A 22,275-nucleotide genomic window follows, 5' to 3' on the forward strand; every position below is an offset into this window, starting at 1 on the left:
AATATGTAGTATAGTTATATAAAATGGTATCTGCATGTTTCTATATATGTAATGAGCATGAAATTGAAATTTAGTTTATTATCACTAGGTCATATGAATAGTTATTTAGTTATCAAAATATTAAAAATTTATCACCTTTATTGTTTTTCCATCAGTGTTTGCTTTCAGATTTCATTAAAAGAATGATAAAATTTTATTTAAATTAGTGATGTTTCATTGATTGTAAGTCAAATATATTTTATTTCCATTGATATTAAATGTTAAGGATAATAAACATGATTAGAGTTTTGAAAACTGCATTTTGTTCCGAATTTTGAAAATTGGGTTGTTATAAGTACTGTATTTTTAATACTTTAAGGTTTCTTATTCTTTAGAGATTATTTTAGTAGTATATTTTATGTGTGTCATTAATATAAATTCAGAAATTGTAAATGTTGTATAATTGATTCATACACACAGTTTTATAAAACCTTGAACTTTAATATTGTAGTATAATTACGTATATAAGAACTTTATAGGTTTTTTTCAATTCCTAAAGAAAAAAAGTATTTAAAATAGTAATTTATTTGTGCCGAGCTCTGTGTTGCATGCTTATAATCCCATGCTCCAGAAGCTTAGACAGGAGGATCATGAGTTCAAAGCCAGCCTCAACAACTTAGCGAGGCACTAAGCAACTTAGTGAGACCCTATCTCTAAATAAAGTACAGAATAGGGCTGGGCATGTGGCTCAGTGGTTGAGTGCCCCTGAGTTCAATTCTCAGTACAAAAAAAAAAAAATAGTAATTTATTTGAAGTTTAGAGTTCATTTATATTACATACATGATGGGAGTCACATGTTATAAACACAGATAGCCCCCATGGATATAATTTACATTTCTAGGAAATGATTCAAAAGCAGATTATGAAAATGAGTAGGGCCATCTATTACTTTTGAGAATTTTAGGATTTGTTTGCATTTGCTCTTAACAAGTGTAACATGAATATTCTTAGAACAAGAGCTCTAATTAAGACATTGTCTGTGCCAGGTATGATAGCACATGCCTGTAATCCCAGCAGCTCAGGGGGCTAAGATAGGAGGATTGCGGGTTCAAAGCCAATCTCAGCACTTTACAAGACCCTAATCAACTTGGTGAGACCTTGTCTCAAAATAAAAAAACATGAAGGGCTACACACATTAAGAAAATGAAAAGAGAAAGGGTGTCATGGTGCCCTCCTGTAATCCCAGCTACTCGTGAGGTTGAGGAAGGAGGATTGCAAGTTCAAGACTAGCTTTGGTAACTTAATAAGGTCCTGTCTTTAAAGAAAAGAGAAAAAGTGTTGAGGATGGAGCTCAGTGGTAAAGTGTCCCGTGGTTCAGTCCCTAGTCTGTCTGTCTGTCTCTCTCTCTCTCTCTCTCTCTCTCTCTCTCTCTCACACACACACACACACACACACTCACACATACAGCATTGTCACAAAAATGTAATATGGCAAGGCACTGTACTGGGGTATTCATTCATTTATTCACTCAACAAATATTTATTGAATCTTCAGTTTTCAGGATAAAGCAGTGAACAAAACAGTTCTGCCTCTCTGCCATCCCAAATAAAATTGCCCTAATGGTGTCTACAGTCCTGAAAGATTTCCATTGCCTTAGCAGAAGAGACATGTTGGTAAACAAATAGGGACAATTCTATGCTGAAAGAGATAAAGGAACCTAGTATAGTGGGAGTAGAGAGAAGGAGGAGATCACTCAGCATTCAGCAGGATTATGGAAAATGTCAAGAAGGAAGGGATCCTTCAGATCTCACGACAAAACCCAAAATGGGAAAGAAAGGGGAGGAAATATTGTCTGGAAATAAACCTTTTAAAATGCCATTGTATTTGCCCCTTATTTTAGAATATGCACTGCGTATTGGTGTTAGGCCATTCCTTACTGCTGCCCCTTCAAGAAGTATTATATCTAGTGACTAGTAGTGTGATTAGTAGGTGGTCATTTTTAAGGACAGTTTGTCATTATCTAACCTGATTTAACATGTTTAGAAAATACAAGTCCTTGTGTTTGATCCTGAGCACAGCAAAAAAAAAAAAAAAAAAGAAAAAAGAAAAGCAGAAGGCTATATAAGGATTGTTCATGGTGGTAAAAAGTTGTAAATTATCCTTATTACTAAAGTTATAATTTTAAATGTTTTGTAGTATAACTGAACTGTTTAAAGGAAGGAAGTAGAGATATTTCTGCTAAGGTAGAAAGGTATCTAAGACATTATGTATTGAAGAAAGCTTTTTCTTTTCTTTTCTTTTTTTTTTTTTTGGTGGTGTTGCTGGGGATTGAATCCAGGACCAGTAAACCACATCCCCAGCCCCGAGATTTTTTTTCTATGTATATGCAAAGATATACATATATAGTCTACCCTCTGGATCTGTGGGTTTCACTTCTGTGAATTCAACCAACCACAGATGGAAAATATTCAAAACAAATTGTGTTTATACTGAACATGTATAGACTTTTTCATATTATTATTCTGTAAACAATTCAGTATAATAACAGTTTATATAGCATTTAAACTGTATTAGATATCTTACTGGTGATTTAAAGTTTTGTGTACGTTGTACACAAATGATACACTATTTTACCTAAGGGACTTGAGCATCTACAGACTTTGGTAATAGTGGGGATCCTGGTGCCACACCCTTTTCCTTTCCCACCCTGGTAGATACTGAGGAGAACATCATAGATGCACAGAGGAAGGTCTGTAGAAGGCTACAAACAAAATAATAGTGATTTCTCTGAGTGTGGTATTAGGATATGGGGGGTGGTTAAGGCATAATTTACCTTTTATTCTATATGATCTAAATTTTGTATTTTTTACATCATTTTAATATATAGCTATATCCGACATTCTAATAACTAAAAGAAGAAAAGAAGCTTTTAAATGAAATTAATGTAGTATCATTGATGGAATAGGGTGACAGATTTATTGCCATTTAATCATGATAAATTTATAACAAAATAATCTTCATGAACTTTGATTACTGGGAACATTATTGAGCTCTTAAAGCAGTGTTTTTCCAAAAGATAAAGTCAGCTTTCAGCTAACTGTATAAGTAGAGTGGAACATAGCACCAATACTTACAAAGTATTTTATATTTTGGCTTTAGAAAGTATACTGTAAAGATCAGTATAAAGGGAAAATATATATATATATATATAAAAATTACAGTAGTTTTACTACCTGAGATACCTCAGTCAATGTTTGGATCCTGTGCTGACTAGTCTTTTGGTGTGCATATATTTATTCATTTATGTTTGGTCAATAGATATTTATTGAGTATCTATTATATCGTAGGCAGTGTTGTAAACAACTGACCATGTAATGATAAGCACAGACTTTGTCTGGCAAAACCTTGTAGTCTGGTAGGTAAGATGAGAAACCCTGAAGAATATGGTACTAGATAAATCTGGAGAAATGAAAAAGGAGACCCAATCAAGTAACCTTCTGTAGGCAATACAAAGTTTCTCTTTTATCTCTAGAGCAATGGAAGGATGGGTAGGGGTTGCATTTTGAAAAACTTGTTCTTAATAAGCCATAGAAAAAACTTTGTGTTCTAAAGAAGAATCAGCATCATTATGATAAAGATGGAGAGCAGTTTGGAATCAGAGTTTTTATAATGAAGATGGCAAGAATTGGATAGATTGCAGAAATATGTAGGATGTAGGATCTGCAGGTTTGATGATGAGTTGGATACGAGGAGGGAGAGAGAAGGAGGTGTTAAGAATGACTGTAGGTTTCTGATTTGCTGAAATAAATACTGGAACACTGGTACCATTAAATGAGACAGGACTGGACTAAGAGCATATTTATGGGGAAAATGACTATTAACACTTTTGGACTTTAGTGCCTTTGAAATATCCCAAAGAAAATGCTTGATAATCCAGTGTTATATAAGTATAGTCAATACATTTGAGAGCCATTTGGTTATGTGGTCCATAGGCATTATCAGCATGTCAAAGAGGGGGAAAATGAAGAATATCAGATACTGCTGAGAGGTTATATGAAAATCTGATTTAGTAACATATTTAAGTCATTGGTAACTTGAGCAAATGCTGTTTTGGAGAAATGTGGCTCAGTGCCAAACTGGAATGGATGAGGCAATAGTAAGGGATGGAATGGAGAGTGTCCGTGTAGACCCAACCCACTCTTAGGTAGATTTGTGAAAAGGTAAGAAGGTAGATGGGGAGAAATGGGAGAATGATGGTTTACTAAGGAAGGTTTTATTTTCTTTTGTTTTTTAATAAAGAGAGATTTTAGCATGTTTTTTAATTTGTTTGTTTTGGTACTGGGGATTGAACACAGGATTTCTTTACCACTGATCCTATATACTTAGTGCTTTTAATTTTTTATTTTGAGACAGGGTCCTGCTAAATTGCCCAAGTTGACCTCAAACTTTCCTCCTGCCTCAACCTCCTGAGTTGTAGGGATTACGGACATGGGCTGGCTTTGAGCATGTTTAAAAGTAGCAAAAATTCAGTTGAAAGACAGTATAAATATAAAGGAGAGAGGAATATAATTAAAAACATAAAGTTGGGTGCTGTGGTACATGCCTGTAGGTCCAGCTACTTGGGAGGCTATGGCAGGAAGATAATTTAAGCTCACAAATTCAGGATCAGCCTGAGCAATATAGCAAGACCCCATTAAAAAAATAAATAAGTTTTTGTTTTCAAGAGCCAGCAACTGTGGTGCACACCTGTAATACCAGCAGCTAGGGATGCTGAGGCAGGAGGTTCAAAGCCAGACTCAGCAACTTAATGAGGCCCTAAGTAACTCTACGAGACCCTGTCTCAAAATAAAATATAAAAAGAGCTGAGGATGTGGCTCAGTGGTTAACCACTTGTGGGTTCAATCCCGGTACCAAAAAAAAAAAAAAAAAACAAAATAAGGCTGGGGATGTTAAGCACCTCTGGGTTCAATCCCTGGGTACCAAAAACAAAAAGTTTTTTGAGAAAGCAACCAGGGATGAGATCCACTGCACAATCTGTGGAATTATGAACATTCTCATTACTTTTTAAAGAAAAATAGTATGCCTTTACATATAAACATTTGAATATCCTGGGAATTTATGGTGAAAACAAACACTGAGAGTAACTTAAGAAAGCTGCCAAATTCTATTCATCAGTGTGCATTATCCTCCATAATGCTCCAGACTCTCATATTCAGCCACCTATATGTAGGTTCACTTAAGGGTCTGATGAATATCTTAAAGATAATAGTTTATGATTTCTTGCGTTACCTGTTTCCCCCAGTCTTCTCCATTTTGTTAAGTGGCAATATCAATTGCTTCAGAAAAAAAACTCTTGATTCTTTCCTTTCTTTCACATTCTGGATAGGTAAAGAGGTAAATATTTGAGATAAACATTTGAAAGTCACCAACTTAAATATGAGAAACAAAACCAATAGAGCCCATGGTCTAAGGGAAAGTATATGTAGAGCCTTACAGATCATTCATAGTTAGCAGATAAGAGGAAGAAGGCAAGACATTGTAGAACACCTACCTGTATATCCAGTGAAAATTTTTAAAACAAATTTAATATGAAATAAGACCTTACTCATCAAACTTTTAATCAATATAATAATTATAATAATAGTTTCATTAGGTACCAAACACCCCAAATATTTATATTTATATATATTTTGTGTGTGTGTGTGTATATATATATATATATATATATATTTTTTTTTTTTTTTTTTTTTNTAGAATTCTGTATTGCTCTCTGTTATTAGTCTTTACATTTCTTTATTGAATCTTTGACACTGTTTTTTATAATCAGGTCAGTGAAGACTATCCATCAAAAAATGGTTTCCCTGAAGGTGTGTGTACATGTACATATATTTTAAAACAACAACAACAAAAATCCTCATTTTTGCTTTGAAATTTCAAAAGCTATCACAATAGCTCATAAAATCTACCTATATACATAGATGAATTTATACAGATCTATTGAAAACATTACCAGTATTTCTATGACAATGATTAGCTTTACACATTTTAGAACATTCCATGGTAAATATTCCTCTGAAAATATTTATTAAGTACATGAACATCAGGACATACTTCAATGTAATGTAGCAAACTTTTAGGTGTATAAAACTTTACATCTATTGGACTTTCTATGTTTGATTCATCAATTTTAAGCAGCAATATTGTTTTTATTTTTATTATTTTTAAAGATGACTTTATTATGATTTAACAACTAAAAAGAGCTATGTAAAAGCTTAGGACAAGGGGGAAACCATGAATGTGTTAATGCATTTTTATGAAAAAGGCTCTTTGAAATAACAGTATTGATTGCTCCTTACCATCTAGGAAAAATATGAAATTTTATTACTATTTGTTTGGAAAAAAAATAAGGACACAACATTACATTCTCATTGATTTAATAACTATGATTCGTTGAGCTTATTGATGTTGCAGGAAGTTTGCATTATGACCTTGCTCTATGGATGGCTGGAGAGAGAGAAAACTATCACAGGAGAGGTCACTTATAAGCAGGGAGTCAGAGTCAAAATGGTAATTCAGTATGTCAAGCTCCACTCTTCAAATTTGCTTTACACAGTATTGAGATTTCTAGTTTGTTTGTTTGTTTTTCCAAAATGCATTCCACTACCATGTATAATTAAAAAGAAAAAAATTTAAAAATGAAAGAATAAAAAAAGTCAAAAGGTAAAAATCTACATTATTTAGTGGTCTGATACTTTACACTTTCCAAGGATTTTTTTTAAAAAAACATCAGAAATTTATTAGTTGCTCAAAACATTACATTGATCTTGACATATCATATATCATACATTTGTTTCAAATGGGGTATGAATTCTTATTAATATTATTTTTAAAATACTTTATTTGTAGATGGATACAATTCCTTTTATTTATTTATTTATGTGGTGCTGAGAATTGAACCCAGTTCCTCACATGTGCTAGGCAAGTTCTCTGCCACTGAGCCACAACCCCAGCCCCTGAAAACAGATTTTTATATAGTTCTATTTTTAAAAAATTTTCCAAGTATCTCAGATTAAAGTAATTATGTGTACAGCTTTTATGTTATGTATATTTAAAATATAAAGTTGTAGTATAAATGTGTTTTTGAGGAGCCTTTAATTTCAAGCCATTTAAAAAGTATTTGCATTTTGAAATATAAATAAAAATATTGTTGACTTATCCTTATTAATAACTTATCAAAGTTAAATGGATGCATTAAATTGTATGAATAATGTTTTTTGTACATTTCAAAATTATTAAGGCCTTCCCTTAACAATCTAGAGTTTTGGTGTTATATAGCACCTAGATTACCATTGAGTTTAGCATTGTCAGGCACGTGGAAAACAATATTTTTTAACTATATGCCTAATTATTTTTCAGGGAAATTTCCAGGACTCTGACTAGAGTAGCTTAATTTTTTTAAAAATTATAACTGCTCTTCAGGATATCAAAAGATTGAATACATATTTGGTTGATTGTGTTCACTTTGGAAGAAAAGTACCTTACATATTAGAGTTCTACACAGCTAGAGATGTTAATACCTGCTAGATAAATTGGACCACCATTCTAGAACCATAAATAAAATCACCAAAGAAGTTTTGAACATTCATATTTGTTTACCCACAAGTGCTAATATTTTATTACAGAGTTAATAGCCTATAGTAGAAATTCTTCAGTAGTGAATGAATGAGATTTAAGCCTACATTTAATAGAACAGATTATAATTCTACTTATCATTAATTCATGATCAAGTGTTACTTTATTTAGGGTTTTTTTTTTAATTTTCTTAACTTCCTTATATAGAGTAATTATTTGGTGTTCATGGCAGAACTCTTCTGGTGGTTTGAAGTTGTGAAGCCATCGTTTGTACAGCCTCGTGTTGTTTGTCCACAAGGAGGTAATCAGTCTTATTTTTTTTACTTCTTTATTCTTAACATAGAAAATGTGGAAAGTTTTTATAACTTCACCTGGTTATTCTTCTAGAAGGAAGCCTGTTATTATTTTAGATTTTAGCTATTAGTCTTGGCAGATTTTGAGTATCCTAATATTTAAAGTCACTAAATCCTGTTTGAGAGACAGATGATTAAGATGGTTAGGAGAGGAGAAGAGAAAATGGAGAACATGACTCTGAATTTGAAGTTTTATGTTATGAAACACTTAGTTTTAATTGTGTCCCCTTTACTTCTCTTTGCATCTATTATTCCTATCCCTACCTTTTATTTCCTATTATAGTTTTAATTTTTGACATTTTACCCAGAATCCACTCACATTATGCCTTGGCTTTAACAAACCTAAAACTTGAATTTGCCTTTAATTTGCCTTTCATTAAACCTTTAATAAAAAGGCTTGTGGCCGGGCATGGTGGTGCATGCCTGTAATTCCAGTGACTTGGAGGCTGAGGTAGGAAGATTTAAAGTTCAAAGCCAGCCTCAACAATTTAGTGAGGCCCTCACTCAAAATTAAAAATAAAAAGACATCTCAGTGGTTAAGTGTTTCTGCATTCAATTCCCAGTGGCCACCCCCCAAAAGGGACTCATGTATGTTTTTAAACTTGGTATGCTTTTTGATTATTACACTATCATGATTTATTGATTGTGCATAATATGAATAAAACTAATCAGAAATAGGGAAGTTACTATAAACATCCCTAGGAATAAAGAACAAAAATTCCTTCTGAATTTTCTCTAAAGCAGAATTTTGCATAGCAAAACAAATTTTCAGTTGATTTTCATTTTAAATCCAGGGAGTTATTTCTACAAGGAAGAAAAAAAGACCCTAAATGATAGGTTTAGCTCCACTAATGAACTTTTTTCCATCTTAAATTATGGGACAAGTTCTTTCTGCTACCTTTGGCTGCCCTGCCCAACACAAAATAAAATTGTTGTGCATCCCAATTAGTTAGCAGATTTGGCTCTAAATTGTATTTTTATAATTCTGTAGTTATCTCCACCCTTCCAAAAAGGTAAAAGAAGAGAAGGAGAAGGAAGAAGCAAAAAATATTAGCCAGAGGAAAAGCATATCATTCTAGTTGATGGTGAGCTTACCTCACACAGCCAACGCCTGCATCTCATGCAAAAATTTGTGAATAATGAGTATTTCATCTGTTTTAGTGCCTCTATGTTGTTTAAAGTAGATTCTAAACATTGAGCCATTAGATAACAAAGAAAGCCTTTAAAGAAGCTCAGATTCTTCCTGAAGGCTATTAGGTAAGGTTACATATCTTTAGTAATTATCATAACCAATATTTGGACAGAGTTTTACAATTAACATAAGGTTTTCACCATTATGGCTTTCTGTGATTTCATCTGGGAAGCCCTCTACTCAAAATATTAATGGCTGTTGCATTAAATGTCAGAGTCAGAAAGTAAATTGGTTTCCTTCAAAGTTATTTATAAAAATGTAGACTACTGGGCTGGGGATGTGGCTCAAGCTGTAGCACTCTCGCCTGGCATGCGTGCGGCCCGGGTTCGATCCTCAGCACCACATACAAAGATGTCTTGTGCGCCGAAAACTAAAAAATAAATAAATATTAAAAAATTCTCTCTCTCTCTCTCTCTCTTAAAAAAAAAAAATGTAGACTACTTCAGCGGGTCTGATTATTCTCCAGTGAAATTCCATCTTTTATTATTAAAATGCCAGCTACTTCGTAAAAAATAAAGATGGCCATATGTTTCTGAAAATTCTATGAAAGCTTTCGCAAAATTTTCATTTTAAATGTCTGTATTTATTCTGTGGGAGGCCTTTTTCCCCCAATTAGCCTTAATCAAGTAAAATTTAAAGCATCAGAATATTTCAATAAGAGTTTTAAAGAGAATTTGACTCTTTGAAATTTTAAGAAAAAAATAAAAAACTTATAGCATATGCCATGATTTTTATATAAGCAGTAAAGGAAATAGAGAATGAATCGTGATTATTTATTTGTGGCCCATAATTCCTGAAATAATGTTAGAAACATGCTAAACATGTAATTTTAAGGTTTTTTATTCTAGCTGAACCTGTGAAAGATATGCCATCAATTCCTGTCTTAAATGCTGCCAAAAGAAATGTCTTGGATAGTTCATGTAGTTCTGACTTCACTTCAAGGTAAGATTCCACAATGACTACATTTTTACTATTTCCATTCTGTTTACTAATGAAATCACATATTTTATTACATTAAATCAGTTTAAAAATTTTTGTTTAGATATTGAGCTAATTTATAATTAGCTTACCTGTTAAAGCCTATTTTAACTAAAATATAATTGAATTTTACACTGAAATTATGAACCATACTGAAAAGTGGGAGATTATATTCTGAGGTCCTAATAAATAATTAAAATCAAACTTTTGCTCTATAACTTGTTTATAATTGAGAATTACCTAATAGTATATTTGTTCATAGTTGTCTACTAGTGACTAATAGTCTATGAGTGTGTGTTGTATCTAGTTGGTGACTCTTAGCCCTCAGGGAGAAATTTTAAGATTTTATTTGGATTTTTAATTTTTTTTTCAAATCTTTGAAGCAGTTTTTACCACTGTTTTATTTTATGGTTACTGTGTCTATTGAGAGATATAGCAAGAGAATATCTGTTATAAATATTGAATAGTGAATGCATTTAGCTTTTAATACCAGGAACTGAATTTAAAAGCAAAGTAAAAATTTTCTTCCATTCAATATTAGGATAATCCTGACTATTGTTCCAAGTAATAGTCACGAGTTTGTTAGGGACATGAGTTTGTTTAAGAATGTTTTTGGCAGATCTTCCTGGAAGCAGCTTTTCATTTGTGTTTATTAGAACCTGAAATTTACGTTGACTTTGGACTCCCCAGTCTACCTGGTTTTTAAGTTTAAAATTGATATGTTTTCTGCAATTTTAGAAATTCAAGCAGATCAATCAAAATACATTTTTCAAATGATAAGCAAAAAATTCAAAGTACTTTCTGTATGAATTATTGGCTTAACGTAAAATTATTGTGTAGCTGTCACCTACTCCTCACATTTAAGACATTTTTCTCTCAAGTGTAGTCCAATGAATACAAAACCCAAGGCCTTTTAATACTTACTTACTTTGCAGGTCTTTTACTGGTGTGAACTTTCTCATGTGTACAAATCATTTCTTACAAATTAAGAAAGCATTCCCTTTCCTTACCCTCTAATTTACTACTGAGTTTTCTTACTACTTCCGTTAAGTTTTCTATTCTATAACTATCTACTGTCTCTAAATTTATAAAGAGAAAAATTAAGAGAGGAAAGCTTGATTATGCCCAATGTCATAATTTGAGGAGATTATCTAATCCCCTGAGTTAAGTGGAATATGGTAGAATTAAATAGGGAGAAATAACAGGAAAAGTTCGTATCTTTATAGACAAAGAGGTCTTCAAGGTGAAGCTCACTGTCTTAATGTAACTGTTAGATGTGTGTGTGTACAGGCACAAGTCCATGAACAGGGAGACTGTCAGGGTCTCTTATAAGGGTTTATTATGCATGTAGTTTTTAGAAATTTAGATTTGACCAAAATATTTCAAATTGGCAATTTAATTTAATGTCTTTTATTTTTGTTTTTCTTTTGGTAAGGTGAAAATAATATGCCATATCTTGTTCCTTAAGGACATTGAGATATATATGAAAGTACTTTAAGTTGTTTAGCTAAAAGACATAAAATTAATGTACATATATTTAATTGTAGCCATTATTTGATTTAAACAATAGATTATTATTTTTTATAAGATGTAGAACCAGAGGTGATAGTATTATCTTTTTAAGTTCAGCCATTCTGTATGAAATTTATATTATATTAAAGAGCTAAAAAGAAAATTTTAAATGTATTCTACATTGCAGTGGGGAAGGAGCTACATTTACACAGTCTCATCATCATTTGCCTTCTAGATACTCACGACCCCAAGCTCATTCTTCAGCCTCAGGTAGTATATGTGAAAAAGCCTAGGGAAAATGTTATTTTAGAAAGTTACCTGAGAAATGATTGAGGATGAATGTATCTAAACTTTTTTCTTTTCCTGTGGAGTGACTGTTATGCCCTATGCTTACTTTTCCTAATAAAATGAAATACTTCATATATATATAACTTCTTACTTTTTTGAAGTGGGGGAGCAGTACTGGGGATTGAACCCAGGGCCTTACTCGCTAATCATGTAGTTCTACCACTGAGCTACATTCCTGGCCTCTGAAATTTATGTGAGTGTGCGTGTGTATGGGGAGGGGGGGGTATCCTGCTTACTTTATAGCACTATTAATGAACCCTCACATGTGAAATCTGTTAAATTGCATATAAATTAAGATTTTTTTACATGATTTCATGGCTTTTTCTTTTTCTCATTTGAAGGAGGAATTAGAAGGTCTTCATCCATGTCTTATGTTGATGGTTTCATAGGAACATGGCCCAAAGAGAAAAGGTAAACTGAATTATTCTTAGGATATTGACATTATCAAGAAATGCCACTGTGTGTGGTGGCAGGACACTCGCCTGGCATGCATGAGGCACTGGGTTCAATCCTCAGCACCACATAAAAATAAAATAAAGGTATTGTGTCCACCTACAACTAAAAATATAAATAAATACATACATACATACAGTACATACATACATACATACATACAAACAAACAAAATAGGGCTGTGGATGTGGCTCAGCCGTTGAGTGCCCCTGAATTAAATCCGTGGTATCCGTAAAAATAAGAAATGCCAATTTTATCTTTATCTCTCTCTTATTTTTAGCCAGATCACCAAATCTAGAATTTTGGTTAGTACCTAAATTTAAAAAGGGCAACACAGCACAGGCCTATAATCCCAGCGACTCTGGAGACTGAGGCAGGAGGACCGTGAGTTCAAAGCCAGCCTCAGCAAAGGCAAAGCGCTAAGCAACTCAGTAAGACTCTATCTCTAAATAAAGTACAAAAAAAGGGTTAGGGATGTGGCTCAGTGATTGAGTGCCTCTGAGCTCAATCCCTGGTATACCCCTTCTACCCACCCAAAAAAGAGACAACACAGACAAATGCTAAAGAAGTCAAAGAGGCTAAGTTTAAAAGGTAGCTAAGCTAGGCATGGTGGCTCATGGCAAAATTCCCAGTAACTCAAGACTATGATCCTGAAAAATAAGTAAAGAAAATGAATAAAATTTTAAGATTTTTCTCTTTAATTTTTTCCCCAGATCATCAGTACATGGTGTTTCATTTGATATTTCTTTTGATAAAGAAGATAGTGAACAAAGATCCACTTTTAACCGAGGAATCACTCGTTCCATTAGTAATGAAGGACTTACCCTGAACAATAATCGCGTATCTAAACACATTAGGAAAAATTTGTCATTCAAGCCAGTAAATGGAGAAGAAGAAGCAGAAAGCATTGAAGAAGAACTTAATATAGACTCTCAGAGTGACTTCAAATCCTATGTGCCCCTTAATACAAATGAACTAAATTCTAATGAGAATATTCATTACAAGCTTCCAAATGGAGCTTTACAAAATAGAGTACTTCTAGATGAGTTTGGCAATCAGATTGAGACACCAAGCATTGAAGAAGCATTACAAATAATTCATGACACTGAAAGATCTCCCCATACACCTCGGCCAGACCAAATTGCTAATGGCTTCTTTCTTCATAACCAAGAAATGAGTATCCTAAATTCAAATATCAAGCTAAATCAATCTAGTCCTGATAACATAACTGACACAAAAGGTGCCTTGAGTCCCATAACTGATACTACAGAAGTAGACACTGGAATTCATGTTCCTTCAGAAGATATTCCTGAAACTATGGATGAAGATTCTTCTTTGAGAGATTATACTGTAAGCCTAGACTCTGACATGGATGATGCATCTAAATTTCTTCAGGATTATGATATAAGAACCAGCAATCCCAGAGATGCTTTGAGTCCCTGTCCAAGTACCATAAGTACCAAGTCTCAGCCAGGTAGCAGTGCTTCTTCTAGTTCTGGAGTTAAGATGACCAGCTTTGCTGAGCAGAAGTTCAGGAAACTGAATCATACAGATGGAAAAAGTAGTGGAAGTAGTTCTCAGAAAACTACACCAGAGGGCTCTGAACTTAATATTCCTCATGTGGTTGCTTGGGCACAAATTCCAGAAGAAACAGGCCTTCCACAAGCACGGGACACTACACAGCTGTTAGCTTCTGAAATGGTGCATCTTAGGATGAAACTAGAAGAAAAGAGGCGTGCAATAGAAGCCCAAAAAAAGAAAATGGAAGCTGCTTTTACTAAACAGAGGCAGAAAATGGGAAGGACAGCATTCCTTAATGTGGTAAAAAAGAAAGGAGATGGGATTTCCCCTCTTCGAGAGGAAGCAGCTGGTGCAGAAGATGAGAAAGTATATACTGATCGAACAAAAGAAAAGGAATCACAGAAAACTGATGGACAAAGGAGTAAGTCGCTAGCAGATATAAAAGAAAGCATGGAGAATCCTCCGGCCAAATGGCTAAAGTCACCAACTACACCTGTTGATCCTGAAAAGCAGTGGAACCTGGCTAGTCCCTCAGAGGAGACTTTGAATGAAGGAGAGATTTTAGAATATACAAAATCCATTGAAAAGTTAAATTCATCCCTGCATTTTCTACAACAAGAAATGCAACGCTTGTCCCTTCAGCAGGAAATGTTAATGCAAATGAGAGAGCAACAGTCATGGGTGATTTCACCTCCACAACCCTCTCCACAGAAACAGATTCGAGATTTTAAACCTTCAAGACAGGCAGGCCTGTCGTCAGCTATTGCACCGTTCTCTTCAGACTCCCCTCGTCCTACTCATCCATCTCCACAGTCTTCTAACAGGAAAAGCACATCTTTTTCTGTTAAAAATCAAAGGACTCCTAGGCCAAATGAATTAAAGATAACACCTTTGAATCGGACCTTGACACCCCCTCGGTCTGTGGATAGTCTTCCTCGGTTACGAAGGTTTTCCCCAAGTCAAGTTCCCATTCAGACTCGGTCATTTGTATGTTTTGGGGATGATGGAGAGCCTCAGTTAAAAGAATCCAAACCTAAAGAGGAGGTTAAAAAGGATGAATTGGAATGCAAAGGAACTTTGGAACAGCATGGACATAATCTTGAAGAGAAGGAGCTTAAACCTTTTGAGTCAACAGTTTCTGAAGTCCTGTCACAGCCTGTCACAGAAACTGTATGTCTGACACCAAATGAGGACCAATTGAGTCAACCCACAGAACCACTTCCTAAACCTGTTTTCCCACCTACTGCTCCTAAAAATGTTAATCTGATTGAAGTTTCCCTCTCAGATTTGAAACCTCCTGAAAAGGCTGATGAATCTGTTGAAAAATATGATGGAGAAAGTGATAAAGAACCACTTGAAGATGATCAGAAAGTATGCTGTGGATTCTTTTTTAAGGTAATATTAATCTGCATCATTTGGGACATCTTTATTAGATGGGTGGGTGTATGTATATTTTTATGCTTATTTCTTTAGTAGGAGTCCCCTTTGTTAAAAGTCTGCCATTAATTCTAAAACTTATTTTGGCACTGCTCTCTTGGTGGACTGTGGTAATATTTAAATGCACTTGAAGCGGTAACAAATCATTTTATCCTAGTCGTGACACAGATATATTATTCCCTGTTTTTGCATCTCTACCTCTCTTTATCACTTTCACAAAGGCCTTTTTGAAACTAAGTTATTTAATCTTCAAAGAGTGATTGACTCCATTGCCAATTTGTAAAAAAATTCATAACTGAGCATGTGTATAAGTATACATTAGGTTTTCTAAAACCTTAACCATCTTTCCTTACATATTTTCTTTAAAAAAAAAAATCTTTTGAAAACTAACCAGATACAATCTTGAAAGGGAAACATTTTTGAAAGCATATAGCCATGCATGGTGATTCACAGTGGTAATCCCAGCCACTCAGTAGACTGAGGCAGGAGGTTTGCAAGTTTGAGGCCAGCCTGGGCAACTGAGTGAGACCCTGTCTCAAAAAAAGCTTATAGCTCAGTGATAGAGTGCCCCTGGGTTCAATCCCCAGTTTGGCGGGGAAAAACAAGAATACATAGTTTGAGTAGCTGTCATTGAAATAGCTAATTTTGTTGTTGTAGTGCTAGGGATTGAAACTAGAGCCTTGCATGTGGAAAGCTCTCCACCACTGTAGAACCGCAGCACCTGAAGTAACTCCTTTAAAAGCATTGGAAGAAGCTGGGCGTGGTGGTGCCCGTAATCGCAGCAGCTCAGAAGGCGAGGCAAGAGGATCACTAGTTCAAAGCCAGTCTTAGCAACTTAGCAAGGCACTAAGCAACTCAGACCCTGTCTCTAAATAAAATACAAAATAGGGATGGGGATGTGGCTCAGTGGTCCAGTGCCTCTGAGTTCAATCCCCAGTACCAAAAAAAGTAAAAATTAAAATTAAAAATAAATAAAAATAAAAGCACTGGGAAAAGGACATATTCTGTTGGGTTTTGTCTGTTTTATTTATAGTATAAATCTTAGAGCCTTATTTTTCTATAATTGGGAATATATTATTGTGTTATTTGTATTTTTTTATTAAGGAACTAAAGTAGATAATCTCTAATCTTACATAGGTCTACAATTTAGAATATAAATCTTAGTATTGTTATTGGATGCAATATATTTAAATAATACTGCAGCCAACTAACACAGGTATTGAATGGTATCACTTCCTGATGGTGAAAATTTTGGAATTTATCGTAGATAATAAAGTAGAAAAGCCAACTAAATTTTAATTTTTCTCTACTAGATTTATCACCCTTTTTTGATCTTTATGGTTTTCTAAAATTTTCAAATTACCAGATGGAAAAATATATTCCTATATAATCAGAAACATGTTCTTCAGACTTCTTTTTTTACATTAAGGGACTAACATAATCTTTAATCCTATGTATTCAAAATTTGGAACATAAAAAGAAAAGACAACACCCAATAGCAGCAATTTATAATTTTAAGATTTTAAATTGAAGTAGTGGGAGAAAGCCCTAGAACTAGCCAGGCCTAGTGGTACACACCTGTAATCCCAGCCACTTTGAGAGGCTGAGGCAGGAGGATCACAAGTTCAAGGTCAGCTTTAGCAACTTAGCCAGGCACTAAGCATCTCTGTCTCAAAATAAAATAAAGGGGCTGGGGTTGGGGCTCAGTGGTAGAGCACTCACCTAGCATGTGTGAGGGTGAGGCACTGGGTTAGATCCTCAGCACCACGTAAAAATAAATAAAGGTATTGTGTCCACCTAAAACTAAATTATTTATATATATACACACACACACACACACACACACACACACACACACACACACACACAGATAGATAGATAGGGCTAGGAATATTGTCAAGGTAGAGAAGTTTTCTAGTGTGCACAGGCCCTAGTCTGTCCTTAGGAAAACAAAAAATAAAGCAAACACCAATACTATTGAAGTGATTACAGTTGCTTTTTTAGTTTTGATTGTTTAATGCTGAAAATTTGTAATTTATTCTAAATTTGATCCTATGGTGATTGCCCTTAGAGGTCTTTTTCCACACTTAGAAATTAGGATGTGAGTCATGTTGTGTCTCTTAATCATGTAAAAATGTCCTTTTTTAATAGAATGCTATTGACATAATAGGTATAGATACCTATTAAAGACCAATTTTAGAGACCTTTGCTACATCTCTTCCTTGAATAAAAAGGAAAGCAGAGGGGGAAGAATCTTTAGTGTAAAACAGGCAATGTATTTGTACCTTCCTTTACATTCCATATCTCCTATTTCATTCATTTCCATGTCTTTACCACCCTAATTCTCATCCCTTGGACTATGGGGATAGCTTCCTAAATGGGCTTTCTGCCTCTAATTATACCGTTCCCTCTTTATACTGCTAGTTGTCCCACAAGTGAAGCTCCAGTTGAGTCTCTTTCTAGTAAAAATTCTAGTTGCCTGATGAAAAAAATCCAAACCTTTAGTTCAGGGACAGTTGCACAATAGCCAGAACCTGTTTGTCCAGCGTCTTCCCCCTTAACTTCTGATTTAGACTGTTCTTTACACAAGCTTCATCTAAAGTCTGTCATACTGTCTTAAGTAGAGGTTAAATATTTCCTCCTTTTTGTCTCTGTTATATCCTAAACATACTCATGGTATAGCACCTAAGACCCAGAGTTTCAGTTGTTTTAATTCTTATCTGCTTTATCTCTTAGACTGTGAACTCCTAGAGGGATTGCATCTCCATTACGCATTGACAAAGGAAAGTAACAAGCTGTGTAAATAGTTGTCTAAATGATTTCTTTGTTGATGCTTATTTTGTTAGTATGTAATATATTCACAACATAGTGCGGGATATTATAGATAATAAAAATTTGAAAAAGTTATGGCACCTTGGGTCACATATCTTAAAAATTACATGGAGAAAGAAATACAAATTGCTTTGTGTAGGAACCAGAGAAAGATTTAATGAAGAATGGAAAAAGAAGATACCATTCAGAGTACCAGTTTACCTATTCATATGACTATTACCTAACAAACAATACCCACTTCCTTTATTCTGGGGATAAAAAGATGCACTTATTTATTAGGATCACAGAACCTTTTTTCTTTTGATTGCCATTGAGTCTTAAAAGGTTTTTTGTTACTTAATAGAACTGCTACTGCTTTAATTTAATTCTTTGTAATTTCTGAAACATGTCCACTTTTAATAGGATTGTAATGGTTCAGATTTTCAATTATAAGAGTAACCATGAAATAGGACTACAACAACTGAAAATGAGAATATTTGTACCTAAAATTCATCTGTTTCAATGAAATTTGTTCTTAGGATGATCAAAAAGCAGAAAATGATATGGCAATGAAACGAGCAGCTTTGTTGGAGAAACGATTAAGAAGGGAGAAAGAAACTCAGCTTCGGAAACAGCAGCTGGAAGCAGAAATGGAGCATAAGAAAGAGGAAACAAGGTAAAGGACGTGGCTATGCCAATTCTAAATTAGTGCTAATGATGCACAGGCATATTTACAGATATTTTGGTAAATAGTCCTCAAGGAGGCAATTTCTCATTAATCTTTTTTTATTAACAGATTTCTTTTCAGAGATGTTTGCAGTCTACACAGACAACTGGATCAGTGCTGACTTTTGGTGATTTTTAAGTTATTTTCCCAAGTATTACCTGATTTAGTATGTCAAAGTAAAGTTCTCCAGAATCATTAATTTAAATGTTTGAGAAAAACAATTTAAAATAACTTCCCTAGAAGATACACACATGTATATGTATAGCCTAACTTTTCTCAAGTACATTTTAAATGAACCATTTTTCCTCAAGGTGCTGAAATATATTTCTTCCTTCTCACATAAAACATGTAACTCTCCAGTGTCACTTGTCTTTGGTAGACAAAATGAAAAATTTGACCATTTTATTCCTTAGGCGTAAAACTGAGGAAGAACGTCAGAAGAAAGAAGATGAGAGAGCACGCAGAGAATTTATTAGGCAAGAGTACATGAGGCGAAAACAACTGAAGCTAATGGAAGATATGGATACTGTAATTAAACCCCGTCCTCAAATGGCAAAACAGAAAAAACAGCGGCCAAAATCTATTCACAGAGATCATATTGAATCCCCCAAAACACCAATAAAAGGTCCTCCAGGTAACACAGCTTATTATGAGGAGTCTGTTCATAAAACAACACCAGCTTGGTTTTGTCATACTAACTTGATTGTGCTTTGATGTGCTAAATTGGATACATAATTTGAGATTATGCATATTTAACTTTTATTAGAAAATCAAAATGAGCAAATGAAGTTTTTTTAAAGAGTTATATGTATTATATGTATATGCATATATTCAAGAGAACAAATGTGAATGGTGAAAATCTAATTTAAATACTAAGTTATAGCTGGGCACTGTGGCTCATACCTGTGTTCCCAGCAGCTCAGAAGGCTGAGGCAGGAGGATCAGGAGTTCAAAGCCAGCCTCAGCGATTTAGTGAGGCCCTAAGCAGCTCTACAAGACCCTGTTTCTAAATTAAAAAAAAAATAATAATTTATTAGGCAACTCTGCCCTCAGATTAATCTCCATGACTTATTAACTATCCTCTAAGTACTTGTAAATTTAGGATAAATGTTATATGCATGAAATGTATATGAAACATGTTTGTAGAAACCTGGGCACAGTGGTGCATGCCTGTCATCCCAGCTACTTGAGAAGCTGAGGTGGGAAGATCGAAAGTTTGAGGCCACCCTGAGCAACTTAGACAGGTCCTGGTCTCAAAATAAAATGTAAAAAGTCTGGGAATGCAGCTCAGTGGTGTAGTACTTGCCCAGCACACACAAGGCTTAGTTCCCAGTACTGAAAAATAAATAAAAAACATGTCTATAGAATAAAGAATATAAAATCAAGGGTTCAGAAATCCCTCCTTTACAATAGAAATAGTCACCTGGGTGTGGTGGCATGTGCCTGTAATCCCAGCAGCTTAGAAGACTGAGGCAGGAGGATTGTGAGTTCAGAATTCCTATAGTTATTCTAAGCCTGAGGAAAAATAACATAACATTGACTGTTGAAAGATAACGATCTTTTATAGTCAGTGGAACTTTGATAAATAATATTGGCTAAAATTAGTATATTTTCCAGCTAGGAATTAGGTGTTACTAAATTTATTTTTCTTTCTTGAAGTTCAAGGTATCATGTCTCATTAACACTTTCCTTTGGGAATAGCAAATTAGCTTTATTATTGTTTTCTAAAAGTAAGTTCTTGGGCAGAGGGAGTGCTGGTTTAGCATGCATGAGACCCTGGGTTCGATCCCCAGTACTGCAAAAATTAATAAATAAAATAAAAGTAGATTCTCTGCTAATTTTAAATAAATTGTGTATATATGTATGCAGTCATATTTAGAGTGAGTGTTTTAAAAAAAGAAGAAGAAACTACAGAAGCTTAATTTTCACATGCTGGTGTTATCTAATGAACAGACTCTTTGCTAGTTGCTCTTTTTAAATTTCTAATTTTGTTTTTGTTCAGGATCACGAATTTATCGTGTTTTTTCAGTCTCTAGCCTTTCTTTGGCATCGCTGAACACAGGTGATAATGAGAGTGTTCATTCAGGCAAGAGGACACCAAGGTAAATCCAGAACATATGGTTGTTTTTCATAGAAAAAGAATATGGTAACTGCAGTTACACAAAACTTTAACTAAAAACTCTTTTAGCATTTTTATTTTATATTTCATAATGACCAAATCATGAGTTTTTGTGAGTTTTGCTGATTTAGGACTATTTGGGTTTCTGTTAAGAAATTATATGAAGAGGGCTGGGGGTGTGGCTCAGCGGTAGAGCACTTGCCAAGCATGTGTGAGGCCCTGGGTTCAATCCTCAGCACCACATAAAAATAAATAAACAAAATAAAGGTATTGTGTCCAACTACACCTAAAAAATAAATATGTATATAAAAAAGAAATTATATGAAGAGGTCTATTCGAATTAAAATATTTTTTATCTTTTAGAATTTAGAATTATTGACATTGATAAGATACTTTTTATAAGCTATATATACTTAACAGTAATTATACATAAAGTAGTTGCTAATGTGATTATGATTAAATCACGGTTGGTAGAAACAGAAAATACGTAGTTTATCTATAATGTCAGCCTCTCTAGCTTATTTCCCATTGAAGATAAAGGAGCTTTTTATTTTTCCCCCTATTATATTAATTCCTAAGGATGTTGCCTACTTGAATTTAAGACATTGATGATATACTTGGTCTTTGAGATACAGATTAGCAGCTAAAAATCATTATTTCATTACCATAGATTATAATGCCCAAATCAGAAAAAAATATTTCTAGCAATAGTCATCATCTTAGAGTTCTAATCTTTGTTTTACCATCTTATTGTGTTAGTTGCCATTTTTCATATGAAAAAACATTAATTCTTTCAAATATTTAGAGTACCTGCTATGTTCTGGGAACTTTTATATGTAGCTATAAATAAGACATACAGTATTATCACCATCTATTTTTAAGGCTTTTATTAGTTTTGGTTGATACTCTCACATATACTCTGGCCCCAAAGCATTCTTTTGAGATATCAAAAATATTATTTACTATTTAGATCAGAGTCTGTCGAAGCTTTCTTGTCCCCAAGTCGTTGTGGCAGTCGAAATGGAGAAAAAGACTGGGAAAATGCATCAACAACTTCTTCAGTGGCTTCTGGAACAGAATACACAGGTTAGTGTATATTTTTAGGGAAACATTTAAATTTAACGCACCAATGAGAATAGATGAAGGTGATATGAAAGAAAGTTTTATTGGCTCACTTTTTGCTCTGAACACAGGAGGCTGATTTTTAAAAATA

At 34.0% G+C, this 22,275-nt stretch overlaps 1 protein-coding gene across 9 annotated transcripts in view; it reads left to right on the top strand.

Moving 5' to 3' along the window:
• The window catches only part of Camsap2 (calmodulin regulated spectrin associated protein family member 2), a 90,194-nt gene that overhangs the window by 63,473 nt on the left and 4,446 nt on the right, over window positions 1-22,275 (top strand). For 3 of the 9 annotated variants that reach the window (XM_048809604.1, XM_048809602.1, XM_048809610.1), the window contains 9 exons: window positions 7,819-7,912; window positions 10,005-10,098; window positions 11,834-11,916; window positions 12,336-12,405; window positions 13,161-15,363; window positions 18,756-18,892; window positions 19,357-19,577; window positions 20,946-21,045; window positions 22,033-22,148. In XM_048809604.1, the coding sequence (XP_048665561.1) occupies window positions 7,819-7,912; window positions 10,005-10,098; window positions 11,834-11,916; window positions 12,336-12,405; window positions 13,161-15,363; window positions 18,756-18,892; window positions 19,357-19,577; window positions 20,946-21,045; window positions 22,033-22,148 (3,118 nt within the window). The remainder of the gene's footprint in view (window positions 1-7,818; window positions 7,913-10,004; window positions 10,099-11,833; window positions 11,917-12,335; window positions 12,406-13,160; window positions 15,364-18,755; window positions 18,893-19,356; window positions 19,578-20,945; window positions 21,046-22,032; window positions 22,149-22,275) is intronic. The other 6 variants (XM_048809603.1, XM_015483806.2, XM_048809605.1 and 3 more) reach the window with 3 other exon arrangements.

The sequence above is a fragment of the Marmota marmota genome, unplaced genomic scaffold (genome assembly GCF_001458135.2).
Source record: "Marmota marmota marmota unplaced genomic scaffold, marMar, whole genome shotgun sequence".
Taxonomy (NCBI): Eukaryota; Metazoa; Chordata; class Mammalia; order Rodentia; family Sciuridae; genus Marmota; species Marmota marmota.